Source organism: Asparagus officinalis, chromosome 1, assembly GCF_001876935.1.
Source record: "Asparagus officinalis chromosome 1, Aspof.V1, whole genome shotgun sequence".
Taxonomy (NCBI): domain Eukaryota; kingdom Viridiplantae; phylum Streptophyta; class Magnoliopsida; order Asparagales; family Asparagaceae; genus Asparagus; species Asparagus officinalis.
The window spans coordinates 99,379,437-99,393,572 of record NC_033794.1 but is presented as its reverse complement, the minus strand read 5'-3'; the positions used below and the strand labels follow the sequence as shown (position 1 = coordinate 99,393,572).

General features: G+C 37.8%; 1 protein-coding gene across 11 annotated transcripts; it reads right to left on the bottom strand.

Annotated features, from left to right (window-relative positions):
• Positions 7,290-10,781, bottom strand: LOC109828781 (protein POLLENLESS 3-LIKE 2-like). Of its 11 annotated transcripts, none has more exons than XR_002243837.1 (6): positions 10,451-10,705; positions 10,293-10,363; positions 9,772-10,169; positions 9,478-9,688; positions 7,787-7,836; positions 7,290-7,697 (listed from the first exon to the last, which is right to left on the bottom strand). XR_002243837.1 is itself a non-coding variant. In XM_020395713.1 (5 exons), the coding sequence occupies exons 3-5, from the start codon at positions 9,634-9,636 to the stop codon at positions 7,587-7,589; spliced, it is 330 nt and encodes a 109-aa protein (XP_020251302.1). In that variant the 5' UTR covers positions 9,637-9,688; positions 10,293-10,363; positions 10,451-10,705; the 3' UTR covers positions 7,290-7,586. The 11 variants fall into 11 exon arrangements, 5 of the variants coding, with proteins under 5 accessions (XP_020251302.1, XP_020251300.1, XP_020251301.1 ...); XR_002243836.1 differs by having other exon boundaries at positions 9,772-10,158; XR_002243832.1 differs by having other exon boundaries at positions 9,772-10,363; positions 10,410-10,706.

Sequence of the window (14,136 nt, the reverse complement as noted above, 5' to 3'; positions counted from 1 at the left end):
ATGTAGAAAGGCCATCTTTTCATGTCCGTTTGGACCAAATCCAAATCCAGCTGTGCTACTAATGCCAATAGAATCCGAATCGAAGAATGCTCATAATGGGTGAAAACACCTCATTGTAATCAACGCCCTCAAGCGGTGCATATCCCTTAGTAACCAATCTGGCTTTGAACCGAATATCCCCAATAGAAGATCCCTCCTTCTTAGCATACACCCACTTGCAACCAATAGCTTTCTTACCCTTAAGTAGCTTTGCAAGTTCCCAAGTGTTGTTCTTGTGGAGAGATTACATCTCCTCCTCCATAGCATTCCTCCACCTAATAGAATCAGGACTGGACTCTGCCTCCCTGAATGTGGAAGGAACCGAATCACTCTAGCTGTCCAACGAATCACTCTCCTCGGTCTATGGACACAGTGCTGTCTGGAGTGGGTGGAGTCACATCATCCTTTACCTGCTGTGATATCCCTCCTGTCTGATCTTCCTCCACCTGTTGAGGAACTCGAGGCTTCATTATGTACACATCATCAAATGTGACATCTCTGCTAATGACCATCTTCTTGTCTTGTGGATCCCATAATTTGAAGCCTTTGACACCTTCTCTAAATCCCACAAAGACGGCCTTGTTTGCTCTCGGAATTAACTTTCCATCACTGACATGGAAATAAGATGGACACCCAAATATCCAAAGCGTTTCATAGTCACTAGCAACGAAACCAGACCAACGCTCTATAGGAGTCTTCCCCTGTATCGTAATGCACGATAACCTATTAACGAGATGACTCGCATAAATCAACGTCATGACCCAAAAGGATCTAGGTAATCCACTCTGCGTCATCATACATCGCACCTTCTGCAGCAAGGTACGGTTCAATCCCTCAGCCACCCCGTTCTGTTACGGTGTCTCTCTAACTATGAAGTATCTTCTAATACCGTGATCCTGGCAAAACTACAGAATGGATCACTCTTATACTCTCCACCATTGTCTGAACGAAGAGTCTTCACCTTTCTACCTGTCTGCAGCTCCACTTTCTTCTTTCACTCCATAAATATATCCAGGACCTCATGTTTATGCTTCATTATATATACCCAATTCCTCCTGGAATAATCATCAATGAAAGTGATAAAATAATTTGACTTGCCAAGCAATGTGTGCTTGGAAGGCCCCCAAACATCCGTGTGAATATAGTCTAATATACCTTGGGTGTTATGAATAGCGGTGCCGAACTTCACTTAGTCTTCTTCCCAAGTATGTAATGCTCACACAGCTCCATCTTACAGGTCTTTGCACCTTTCAATAGCCCCTGTTTTGCCAATGACTGTAAGGGACTTATCACCTGTGTGTCCAAGTCTCATGTGCCATAGGATGGTAGTATCCTCTTCTGTGGTGATAGAAGCAGCCAGACCCCCTGTAATTGTCTTACTCTTCAAGTAGTATAGATTGTTTTCCCTGACACCTCGCATCACCACCATGGACCCATTCATGACCTTCAATGTAGTATCCTCTAAGATCACTCTATAACCAGCTGCCTCCAAAGTCTCAAGAGAAATGATGTTCTTCGTCAACTGATCCTCTAAGATCACTCTATAACCAGCTGCCTCCAAAGTCTCAAGAGAAATGATGTTCTTCGTCAACTGCGGCACGAACCTCACTTCTTTCAATAGCTGCCTCCAAAGTCTCAAGAGAAATGATGTTCTTCGTCAACTGCGGCACGAACCTCACTTCTTTCAATTCCCTAGTCACCTTGTCATGCATTCTGATCCGGACTAAGCTAATCCCACTAATAGGACAAACGTGATCGTTCCCCATGAGCACTACATCCCCCCTTTCCAACTCCTCAAAGTTGGTAAACCAATCCCTCTTAGGGCAAATGTAAAATGTAGCTCCCGAATCCAACATCCACTCTGTAGAGTCAGCATAACAAACAGACGGTAGTGCGAGACAAGAATAACCAGAAGAATCTGAATCTGAAGTGTCGCCAATAACTTTAGCAACATTCACCTCTGAAGCTTGTACAGCTTTTCCCCTTTGCTTCCCGGCTCTATCCTTTAACTTTGGGCACTCATTCTTCTAATGTCCCTCTTCTTTGCAAAAGGCGCATTGATTTCTACCAACACTCTTATGACCACCCCTATTCTTAGATTTTGAGCGGTTGAACTTTTGACGGTTTGGACTACGACCACGAACTGCTAATGCATCCCCCGATGCTCTATCGGAGGGTTCACCGTCATTCTTCCTTAGCTCATAATTCACTAACGTCGATGTCACCTCCTTGTAGCTAACTGTAGTTTGTCCATTTATCATAGTTAGAACAAACGTACCAAAATCATCCTCTCGTAACGAACACAATAGTAACATCACCTTGTCTTCATCCTCAACCATAATATCCACATTGGCCATATCCGAAATTAGCTTTGTAAAGTTATTAACATGCTCCCGAATGGAAACTCCCATCTTCATCTTGAATTGGTAGAACCTCTTCTTCAAGTGAAGTCGATTCTCAATGCTCTTCATCAAATATTTTTCATTAAGCATTTCCCATAATCTCTTTGCCGACGTCTCGTTCATCACATCATAAATGAGATCCGACGTCAAGCATGACCGAATAACCCCACAAGCCCTACTATTCATTTTCTTCCAAACTTTATCTTCAACATCTTCGGGTTTCTCTTGTAGCTCAAGAGTCTCCTCTAAATTTTGTGCATCTAAGACGTCCATTACTTGAAACCTCCACAAACCAAAATTAATCTTGTCGTCGAACTTCGGTACATCAATCTTAGTATTATTAATACTCAAACTTTGAATCATCTTCGTCAAAGTCGACCCCGATGTGCTTGTAGTACTTGAGCTAGACTTGCTTGTTTCACCCATATTGTAGCTTCGTCAAAGTCGACCCCGATGTGCTTGTAGTACTTGAGCTAGACTTGCTTGTTTCACCCATATTGTAGATCTACCTCTCCAAACAAGAATCTGTAGTACTTGAGCTAGACTTGCTTGTTTCACCCATATTGTAGATCTACCTCTCCAAACAAGAATCCAATAGTGAATCCTTCGAACAAACTCCCAAATCAAACCCGGAGCTCTGATACCACTTGTTGTGCGCGGCGAAAGCCGATTCGGCAAATCAATAGCATACACAAGAACCAATAATAGACCACAATAGCACAAGCCACACTCAATCACAGCAAGAACACATAATATACGTGCTTTGGCAAATTTCCTACGTCTACGGGGCAAGGAGGGGGGAGTTTTACTAATAGAAATCAAGGGGAATACAATTAGGGTTACAAATCTTACCACAAACCCTAATTCAATAGTGTATTCAATTAGGGTTACAAATCTACAATTAGCACAGGCCATATTGTAGATCTACCTCTCCAAACAAGAATCCAATAGTGAATCATTCGAACAAACTCCCAAATCAAACCCGGAGCTCTGATACCACTTGTTGTACGCGGCGAAAGCCGATTCGACAAATCAATAGCACACACAAGAACCAATAATAGACCACAATAGCACAAGCCACACTCAATCACAGCAAGAACACATAATATATGTGGTTTGGCAAATTTCCTACATCCACGGGGCAAGGAGGGAGGAGTTTTACTAATAGAAATCAAGGGGAATACAATTAGGGTTACAAATTTTACCACAAACCCACAAATAAGCCCTCTTAATCTCTCCAAATGGCTCAAACAATAGAAGCCCTAAATCTCCTTTTTCTTCAGCTCAAAATCTTCTCCCTTAAACCCTAAAAATGAGTTAAGAGTATTTATACAACTCCCAAACGAAACGGGTCTGGAACCTAGAATCAGCCCAAAACCGCTTCGGCGGTCGACCGTGACGGTCGACCGCACAGGTATCGCGGTCGACTACCACGGTCAATTGCATCAACTCCAGAGACTTCCTAAGACAGCAGAAACTTTCACGGTCGACCGTCACGGTCGACCGTCACGGTCGACCGTTACGGTCGACCACTAGAGATCCAGAGGCATAGTGAGGCCCCGTGCACGACTTCGATCGACCGCAAAGACCCGCGGTCGACCGCCAACCTGTCAAACTGTTCTTGGGAGCCCAAACCTTCTATTCTTGCCAATCCTACAGAGGCGAGATTAGAGATAGGCTGAAACAAATATTGTGGGGAACTGAGCCTTTTGGTAACGGGCCAGACTTTGGGTCAACAAAAATAACAACAATCTCCACCTTAGGCCCAAGGTAGTGCACAGACAAAAAACAAACACGGAACTGCAAGACTCATCATCGCTAAACCATTACCTGTATGATCACAAAGAAGATACAAGCAATGGAAGAAAATACACAAAGTAAACTCAGATCACAAAGATCGGGGTAAGATCACCAAGCATACCAAGTCCACAAAGGACCGAACTCTACCAATCGGTCATCGAGTTCAAAGGGAAAATCACAAAGCTACTAACAAGCACAAAGCAAGTTAATAGGCCACAAAGGCAATACACAAAGCAAAGGAAAATTACCCAAAGTCAAAATTCAATATTCTTTGACACGAGATAAAATTTTCAACAGGCAAACACTTAGTACCCATGTCAGTCGGATTAAATTCTGAGGGAATTTTCTCTAACTTGACAATACTCTTTTCAACTATATCCCGAATGTAATGAAATCTAACATCAATATGTTTAGTTCTATCATGAAAAACAGGATTTTTACAAAGTTGAATGACAGATTGACTATCAGAAAATACAACCACATTTTTATCCAGAAAACCAATTTCAGATATAAGGCTTCTAAGCCAAATAGCTTCTTTAAAAGCTTCAGTGGTAGCAACATACTCAGATTCAGTAGTGGATAAAGCAATAATGGGTTGTAGTTGGGATTTCCAAAATATGCAAGAGCCACACAAAGTAAACACATAGGAAGTAGTAGATTTTCTATTATGTCTATCATTTGCATAATTAGAATCTACATAGCCAACTAGTTTGACACCTTCAGAACACTTAGAGAAGGTTAATCCTACATCCACAGAGGATTTTAAATATCTTAAAAGCCATTTCAAAGTATTTCAATGAGGCATACCAGGATTTGACGTATATCTACTCAAGCAACTAACCGCATATGCAATATCAGGCCTACTAACCATGAGATACATGACCGATCCTATAGCATTTGAATATGACACGTTCTTGATATCATTTATTTCAGTTTTAATTTTGGGAGACTGATCCTTACTTAACACAAAATGGGAAGCAAGAGGCATATTCACAGATTTGGTATCAGACATAGCGAATTTACTCAAAAAAAAAAATTTCAACATATGAACTTTGGTTTAAAATTTGAGTAGATTTGTTTTTGTCCCTAATAATATTCATGTCTAGGATTCTTTTAGCATTGCCTAAGTCTTTCATGTCAAAATTTTCACAAAGATATTTTTGAACATGCTCAATAGACTTCAAACAAGGACTAACAATCAACATGTCATCCACATAAATTAAAAGAAATACAGGCACAGAGTCTATATTCTTATAATACAGGCAATGATCAGCAAAAATCCTTTTAAACTTTAAAGATTGCATGTATTTATCAAATCTAATATTCCATTACCTAGGTGATTGTTTTAATCCTTTTAAACTTTAAAGATTGCATGTATTTATCAAATCTAATATTCCATTACCTAGGTGATTGTTTTAAACCATACAAAGCCTTTTTTAACAAACATACCTAGGTGATTGTTTTAAACCATACAAAGCCTTTTTTAACAAACACACATGATCAGGCAATTTAGGGCCCACAAAGCCCTCAGGTTGGTGCATATAAATATTTTTATCAAGATCACCATGCAAAAAAGCAGTAGTTACATCCATTTGTTTTAATGCCCAATTAAAATGAGCAACTAGAGCAAGCATAATTCTAACAGTAGTGAATTTGACAACATGAGCAAATTTTTTAGCATAATCAATTCCATCCTTTTGAGTAAATCCCTTAGCTACTAACCTAGCCTTAAACCTAACACTTTCAGATTCTTGTTTCACCTTAAACAGCCACTTACAGTCTACTACAAAACAACTAGCAGGTTTAGTGACAAGTTTTCATGTTTGGTTAATTCTTAGGGATTCCATCTCACTCTTCATAGCACTAATCCATTCTTCAGAATATTTTGACCTTAATGCATCTCTATAAGTCTTAGATTCATTGCACTCAAGTGATTCAAACACAGTAAAGGCAAACTCAGACATATTACAATCAATCAAATTGTAATCTCTATACCTTTCAGGTTTCCTAATGGTTCTTTTATTTCTATCCCCAAATTGTAATCTCTATACCTTTCAGGTTTCCTAATGGTTCTTTTATTTCTATCCCTAGTGAGTTGATAATCATTCAATAATGGTTCTTTTATTTCTATCCCTAGTGAGTTGATAATCATTCAAATCATGCATGTTATCTATTTTCTACATATCATGCTCCACCTCATTAGGAATATTCTCATCTTAATTTTTAATAATTATATCATTCAATTATTCTTCAGGAGGTGATTCAGGTTGATTAATAATAGGCATTTGCTCCACCTCATTTGGAGTATCATTTTTAGGAATAGGGACATGTAAAGGTAAACAAGGAAATTTATTTTTATTAAAAACAACATCTCTACTTATCACTACCTTAAACCCCGATTCACTTTTATTCCAAAGCCTATAACCTTTTACCCCTTCAGTATATCCTAAGAAAACACATTTCTTAGATTTAGGTTCTAGCTTATCAATCTTTTGATGCACATAGCCAGCACTCTCGAAAATTCTCAAATTATTTAAATCAAGAGGTTTGCCCGTAAACACAAATTTAGGGCATTTCCCTCCTAAGGGAACAAAAGGAGACCTATTAATTAAATAGGTCGTAGTACAAACAGCTTCTCCCCAGAACTTTTTAGAGAGCCCAGATGTGGCCAACATAACCCTCACCCTCTCTAAGAGAGTTCTATTCATCCTTTCAGCAACCCCATTTTGCTGGGGTGTGTATGTAATAGATCTATGCCTTTTAATACCCCAAGTAGCACAAATCATTCAATTGTTTGTTACAAAACTCAAGACCATTGTCTGTCCTAAGAGTTTTAATTTTCTTTATCGTTTGGTTTTTAATCATAACTAGTTTTCATGCCCGTGCAAAGCACGGGTTGTTTTATAACTTTACTTTCTTAAACGTGTAAGCAGATTCATTAATAAAACTAATTACTTAAGAATCTAACTAATTGTAATCAGAAAATAATGATAATTATGTACCAATAATAATATTACTGACAGTCAACCCATAAGCTTATTATTATCATTACCAAACATGAATATTACTCATAATCAACTCACAAGCTTATTATTATTATTACAAAATATCTAAATTTAGACCTTGAAACGATGTGAATCAAGCTTTGCCTCAGAACAAAGCATTGAACAGAAAAGCCTGTAGCAAAAAATAAATGTCAAAGAAGCCGACGGTAACTTCTATATGTACAGTTAGGCATACATATTGCAAAAATCAGTCCAAGAAAGCAGACTGGTTAAGACAATGAAAGGAAATGGATACTTCCCAGATTTAGGTGAGGATAAGTGCCTTTCATGAAAAATTTAATCACATGTTCATGTTGCCTTTAATTTCGGTATATAGGTTCTTCAGATCTTTCTTCTCTGAATCTGATCCACTGTAGTTAGCTTCGAATTCCTCAATATCAGCTTCTGTCACCTACAGCAAAGGAAATTAAAATAAGCACTGCCATTCTGTGTTAATTTGATAAAAGAAAAGTAAAGAAAATGCAAATTGCCTTTTTATACATTGTCCTGAAGTACTCTTGCAGATTTTCAGCAGCTTCAGTAGATAGGTCCTGATATGCAAAATAATAACAATTAGGAAAGCTGTTGTGGCATAAATCATATAAGTGATTGAAAAAGGTTAAACCAGGGTATAACATCAGCATTGCTATGGGCTTTCAAATATAGAATGGAAGATGGCTAAACAAAGGTTTAATCTCAGTACCGGGGTAGACTTAAAGGCCCTTTTCAACATCAACATTGGGAATTATGGTTCTTTGGAATCTCAAAAAAAATTAGATCGTTAATATCAACAGTGTTAAAAAAAACCTAAAATGACTACGAAGGCAATAAAAAACATTCTCACATTTTTTGAATAACTGATGAACTTCAAAGTTTACAGTATGTGGAAACAAAAAGGTGGACATATATAAAACGTTCAAGAGTGCATTCTCCCTGACTCCCATTTCTAAGAGAAAGATTTTGTGAGAAACGTTTGTATGAAGGTGTGATGGCCAAATTTCAGGCAGAAGCCCTCTGAAGCTCTTTGAAAGAACAATTGCTGGTGTTTCACATGAATTGCCCCAACCAATAAAATAGTGAATTTCAGATAGGTTCAGCCAATGCTTAATTTGTATGAAACCTAATTTTCTTTGTAATAAAAATAATCAATTATATTAAATGGATAACTTTCATAGTCCAGCACACGTACTTGAGAAACTATAGAGATTACTTAATCACAAAATATGATAAGGATTAATGTATGATATCAGTTTCAGAGATCAGAAAACACAATTCATAGTCACATTTGTATTATAAATTCAATGCATATTCAAATAAAATATAAATTCTAAAATCATAGACAACACAGACATGGTGAATGACAATAAAGAATGGGTTCTTTCAACAAATAAGCACTTCCGAGTGACACTATATTACAATTATATAAACTCATGATGGCATTAAGATAGATTTTCCTGCTAAGTTTAAAGAGTATCAAAGCAAAAAAAAAAGCATATAGTATATGAATTTAGTTTATATTGATTTTGTACAGACTTACATCGAGCTAACAAAAAGGCTAAAAAAGTAACTGATATGTAATAGTTAACATGATCTGATGTTTTTTATAGTTAACAGGATTATCTAGAAATACTTGTTCTTTAAGTAGTGGGAAAAGAGAGTAAAATGCAAAAGAATTATATTGATCTTGCATATGGTTAATGTTGGCTTCGTCGCTCCTTCAAGGTACTTAAGAAAATTCCTCCATTCTTGAAAGACATATGTCCTAGTTCTCATCTGTGGTTAAAAATAATATAGTGAACTTGATTTTCTAATTATTTCGTATATAATAATGGGATATCAGTGGTTATAAAATAATGGAAAAAGGGCATATGATTATCATATGAGAAAATCATGCGCTAACTAAAGTGGTAGGTAAAATCTGTAAAAAAAAATTAATAGCCATAAAACAACTGGAATGATCTTAGAGCTTTGACAGTGACCAAGTCTAGCTCAAAATTTTGCAACTTAAACATACGTGTAACTTATCAAATACATTCAGAACATAAACTCATATTAGAATTGAATCCCTTGCAGGGAGTTTCAACAAAATAGAGAAATTTAACGGAAGTAACGGTGAGGACTATGGATTATAATTTTAAATTCTAACAAAAACATTAAATTTGATGAAGAGAAAAGAAGAAGAAGAAAGAAACCTTGTAGAGATCTAGAAGAATGTTGTCTAATGATTCTTGTGCTTGATCGATACATCGATTTCTCAAGGATTTGATAGCTTCAATGGCTTCTTCAGCTCTATTATGTTGCTTTGTAACAATGGCCATGTCTTTGAGAGCACTGTCAACTGTCTCTAGCATTGATTGCGGCCCAAAACAGAGCAATTGCTCTCTCTGGATCCTTATCAACCAACTGACAGATAACCAACGTCACAAAAATTGCTACAGGAAAAAATAAATAAAAAAATCTGGGAAAACCCCAGAAAAAAAGATTACCTGAACTCTTTTTGCCCTGACATAGGGCCATAGGGGGTGTCACCAACAGGGACTTTGAAAGCTACATGAAAGGACTTTGACGCAACATTTTGTTATATAACTTAAGAACTAATTAAACTGAGTTTTGGGCTCTCTTTATCAAATTCTTTGAGCATCTTCTAAAAAAATTTAACGAAGATATAAAGCTATAAAGGTGACCATTTTATCATAAATAACAAAATCTTACTGAAAACAGATTAGAAAGTTTATCACATTTCTAAGTCCACGAATCTCTTTTGAAGAGGGAAAAATATCTCCTATTGAACTCAACTTTGCGTCACCAAAGCTCAAAAAGACGACAACTTTGCAGCACCAAAGTGCAAATTATCCCAACTTGAACTCCTTAAACTGCAACAAAACTACCAAAACCCCTTAAGCTATAATCATATTCCGAACAAAAAACAAAAATCAACAAATACCGTTAACAGAATCAAGAAAACTCAAAAAGAGGCGATTTTGAGATCTAGGGTTTGATCAAATACCATTCCTCGTGATGAGATATTGCTTATCAGCAGGCAAATAGGACTTCCTCTTGCTCGATTCCCCCGCCTCCCTACAAAAGTCAACAAATTAGAGAGAAAGAGAGAGAGAGGGAGAACCAAAGGTAGGGTTTTGAGAAAAGTGGGAGTAGTGCCAGGACCAAGTAGGGCACTTGGAGATGAGATTGTCGACGGCGATGACGAACTCGGAGTCGCTGAGTACGCCCTTCTCCTTGAAAGCGTAGAGCGTTCGAGGGTTCATGATCCTCTCCACCGTGCCCTTGATCTTTTCCTTGAAATCATGGCTTGACTGGAGAGGGAGGGCAGAGAGAGAGAGAGAAGAGAAATAGGGAGTTTTAAGAGGGAGAGAGAGAGAGAGAAGAGAAATAGGGAGTTTTAAGAGGGAGAGAGAGGAGGAGGGGAGAGTTATTAGGGAGTTACAGGAAGTGGGAGTGGGTTACTGGAAACGTGGGGTTATTAGGACGGGAGTTTCACAGAAATAAGGTTTTAAATACGTGGATAATGAGAAAAGTTACTGTTCATTTTAGCTTTTTTGTTGTTCTCTTTTAGTAATAAAGAAGTAGATTTTCTAGTTTTTAAATTTATCAAAAACTTCAGATTTTTACTTCATGAGTAAAATCCAAACTTTTTTTAGAATAATCATCAATTATGGAAAGAAAATATTGGTTCCCTCCATGCGTAGGAACACTAGAGGGACCCCACACATCAGCATGCAAATATTCAATTACATCTGTGCACTTAGATTGATTAGGAAAAGAAGAAATAGGAAAACTAATCCTATGTTATTTTCCTAGCACACAAGATTCACAGAAAGGGATGCAGGATATTTTATCACTACCAAAGTGACCTCCTTTATGCAAAATTTCCAATCCTTTATTACTCATGTGACCCAATCTATTATGCCATAAAACAGATTTATCACCTACCACAGAGTTAACAGAATCAAGCACAAGTTCAGCATGACAAACATACAAGTTATTTTGTTTTTCAGTAGTAAAAATAATATTTTGTTTTTCAGTAGTAAAAATAATAAGAGACTCTTTCAGAATTTTCATAACCTCTTTACCCCATTTTCTCTCCAAACCATCATTTTCTAGAGATGCACAAGAAATCAAGTTATAACGTAAATCAGGAACATGCCTAAAGTAAACACAGAACCAGAAGAAAACCTAAGGCATACATTACCAGTTCCTAAAACATTGCATTTCTTTTCATTTGCCATTGACACAAAGCTATTCCCTATTTTCTTGTAGTTTGAAAACAAGTTTTTAAAAGGAGTCATATGAAAAGTACAACCAGAGTCTACTAACCAATCTGATTTACATAGAATCAGATAACACAGAGTTCAAATATGCATAATCACAAAGATTATTAATCATGAAAATTTTACCCATTTTGCCCTCACAGACAGCCATATTAGCATGTTCATTTTGCTGATTTTTCTTAGGCTTAGGACAATCTTTAATAAAGTGACCAGTTTCATGACAATTATAGCATTTTTTAACTTTAAACCTGGACTTAGATCTACCCCTTCCATTTTCAAATTTTTTCTTACTTGATTCCCTATTACTAGCATTCTTTTGGTTATTAGACCTATTCTGAGGCCTACCCCTCACATGCATAACCTCACCAGAATTTTTATTTCCCCCAGAATGTTTTAAATCTAATTCCTTACTCTTAAAACCATTGACCACTATGTCAAGGGTAACCTCATCTCTATCATATTTAATAGCATATTTCGCATCACTATATGAGTCAGGAATAACATTTAGAAGGGCAATAGAAGTATTGTCGTCTATATGTTTGTCACCGGTTAACTTAATATCTGAAATAAGTTTTATGAAAACATCTAGGTTCTCCTCAATGTCCTTAGACATATCCAATCTAAATTTAAAAAAAATTCAACCAAAAACATTTTACTGGGTAAAGAGGTTTTAGTATAGAGTTCTTTAAGTTTATCCCAAAAGGTTTTAGCATATTCCAAAATTCTAACTTTTCTAAGCACAGAGTTAGATAAATTCAAATAAATTGTGGAACAAGCATTTTCGTTCATTTTAGCCCTTTTTTCTTTAGTGTCAGAAGTCAAATAGGTCTGGCCAACAGCCCTAAATGACTTTTGTTAAATTAAAATACATTTTATTTTTTGTTTCCAAATGCTAAAATTAGATTTTCCGTTGAACAAAACCATACCATATTGATTAGCAACAGACATTCTTCACACAAGAAAAATAAGCAATGGTATCACAGCAACTAGCATGGGCAGAAACAAAAACAAGAAAAGAAAAAATTTCTAGCAAATAGATAACTGTAGAGTTGGGTTTTCAGTCAATATACCTGAGCGAAACTCTAGGAGAGAGTTTCGACCTTACCCAACACCATCGTACTCGTCGCTGCCACGACCGTGAAGAGGTTCAACAGTATGAAACCCTAGGCAGCGAGGATCTCTTCGTCCACTAGTCCTCGATCAAGTCTGATGGCTTCAGATCCAACCGATCGTTTCGAGATCGTCGATCAAGAGCGATCCGACGAAGCCCGGGACGAGGACGAGACTGAAGAGACTCTTCGAGTAGTAGTTCCTAAAGCTCGCCGACGATGGTTTTGAACGGCGACGACTCACTAAGCTCTGATACCACTGTTGAGGATCGACATCGTCGCTCTTTGGCTCAGAAGCCTGACCAACCAATCCGTTCTTCTTCTTTTGTGCACCACCAAGAACGCAAAAGGGGGAAAACAACTATTCCACTGTCTCTCCACTCACCTCACAAAGGGTGAAAGCACAAAGCTTTAGAAGGGAGAGGATCGATCGCACAAAGCAGAGAATAGCACAAAGCTCAGGGTCTTCTTCATCGTCGCTCACAACTCTCCCAAGCTACTACCAACCCTTCGACCTAAATAGAGAAGGGGAGCCGACACGGGAGAGAAGCCTAGGATTTCGAATGGTAGGAGCCGACCTACAAGGATGGGAGATAAGACTCATAGCGGCTACAGAGCAGGACAAAGGGATGGAGAGGAGGTTGCAACTTAGGATTCAGTACCATCGAGTAGGAGGAGAGATTAGAGATAGTCTGAAACAAATATTGTGGAGAACTGGGCCTTTTGGTAACGGGCCAGACTTTAGGCCAACAAAAATAGCAACAACTCTGAAGAAAACAATGCCGAACTGGACCTTCGAGGCCCAAAATACGCACATCCGAGGTATCTGCATGGGAATTCTAATAGAACAGAAACAGATAATGCATAAATATTGGGCTCTGCTGGTACATTTCTCCCTCAAGTTAGTGGGCCCAACAAAGAAACCCAATCAGCCGAGCCGATTGCTTGTCTTTTGGGTGCGTTACTTATTGAAGACAGTGGGCCCCACGAGAAACCCAATCAACCCAAATGATGGGTTCTTTTGGGCATCCGTTCCAAAAACCCTTGCTCTTGAAGCACGTGCCCTGTTTCGATTCCAACTTCCTCTCTCTTGTCTCCGAATTCAGCATAGGAATGAACAAGACTCTGCTCAAAGCTCTCCTCGAGATTGGGTTGCTCTGTTCCTCACTACAGGATCTCTTGCCTTTCATATTTCTGACTTCTTAGTATTTCATACCCTTAAACTAGTATTTCATATTTCTGACTTCATAGTATTTCTTGGTCTTGCGATTGGAACATTATCATTCGTTGGTACTCTTGTAACTTGAAAGGTAAGGGACCCATGAAGAAATTAAAGAGGATGACACTTACGCCTACAATCTATATGATCTGACAAGAGCGCAACTTGAGAATCTTCCAGGGAAAAGCTAAGGGATCATATTAGGTCCTCCGAGCAATTAAAATTTCCATTTAT

What these genes read in the sequence shown, in the direction of transcription:
- LOC109828781 (XM_020395710.1), bottom strand. Translation starts at nt 9,794, where the DNA reads ATGTCAGGGCAAAAAGAGTTCAG. An exon ending in TTCTTCTAGATCTCTACAAG is followed by an intron (nt 7,837 to 9,477) that starts GTTTCTTTCTTC and finishes TTTGCATATCAG; the next exon opens with GACCTATCTACTGAAGCTGC. An exon ending in TCAGGACAATGTATAAAAAG is followed by an intron (nt 7,698 to 7,776) that starts GCAATTTGCATT and finishes CCTTTGCTGTAG; the next exon opens with GTGACAGAAGCTGATATTGA.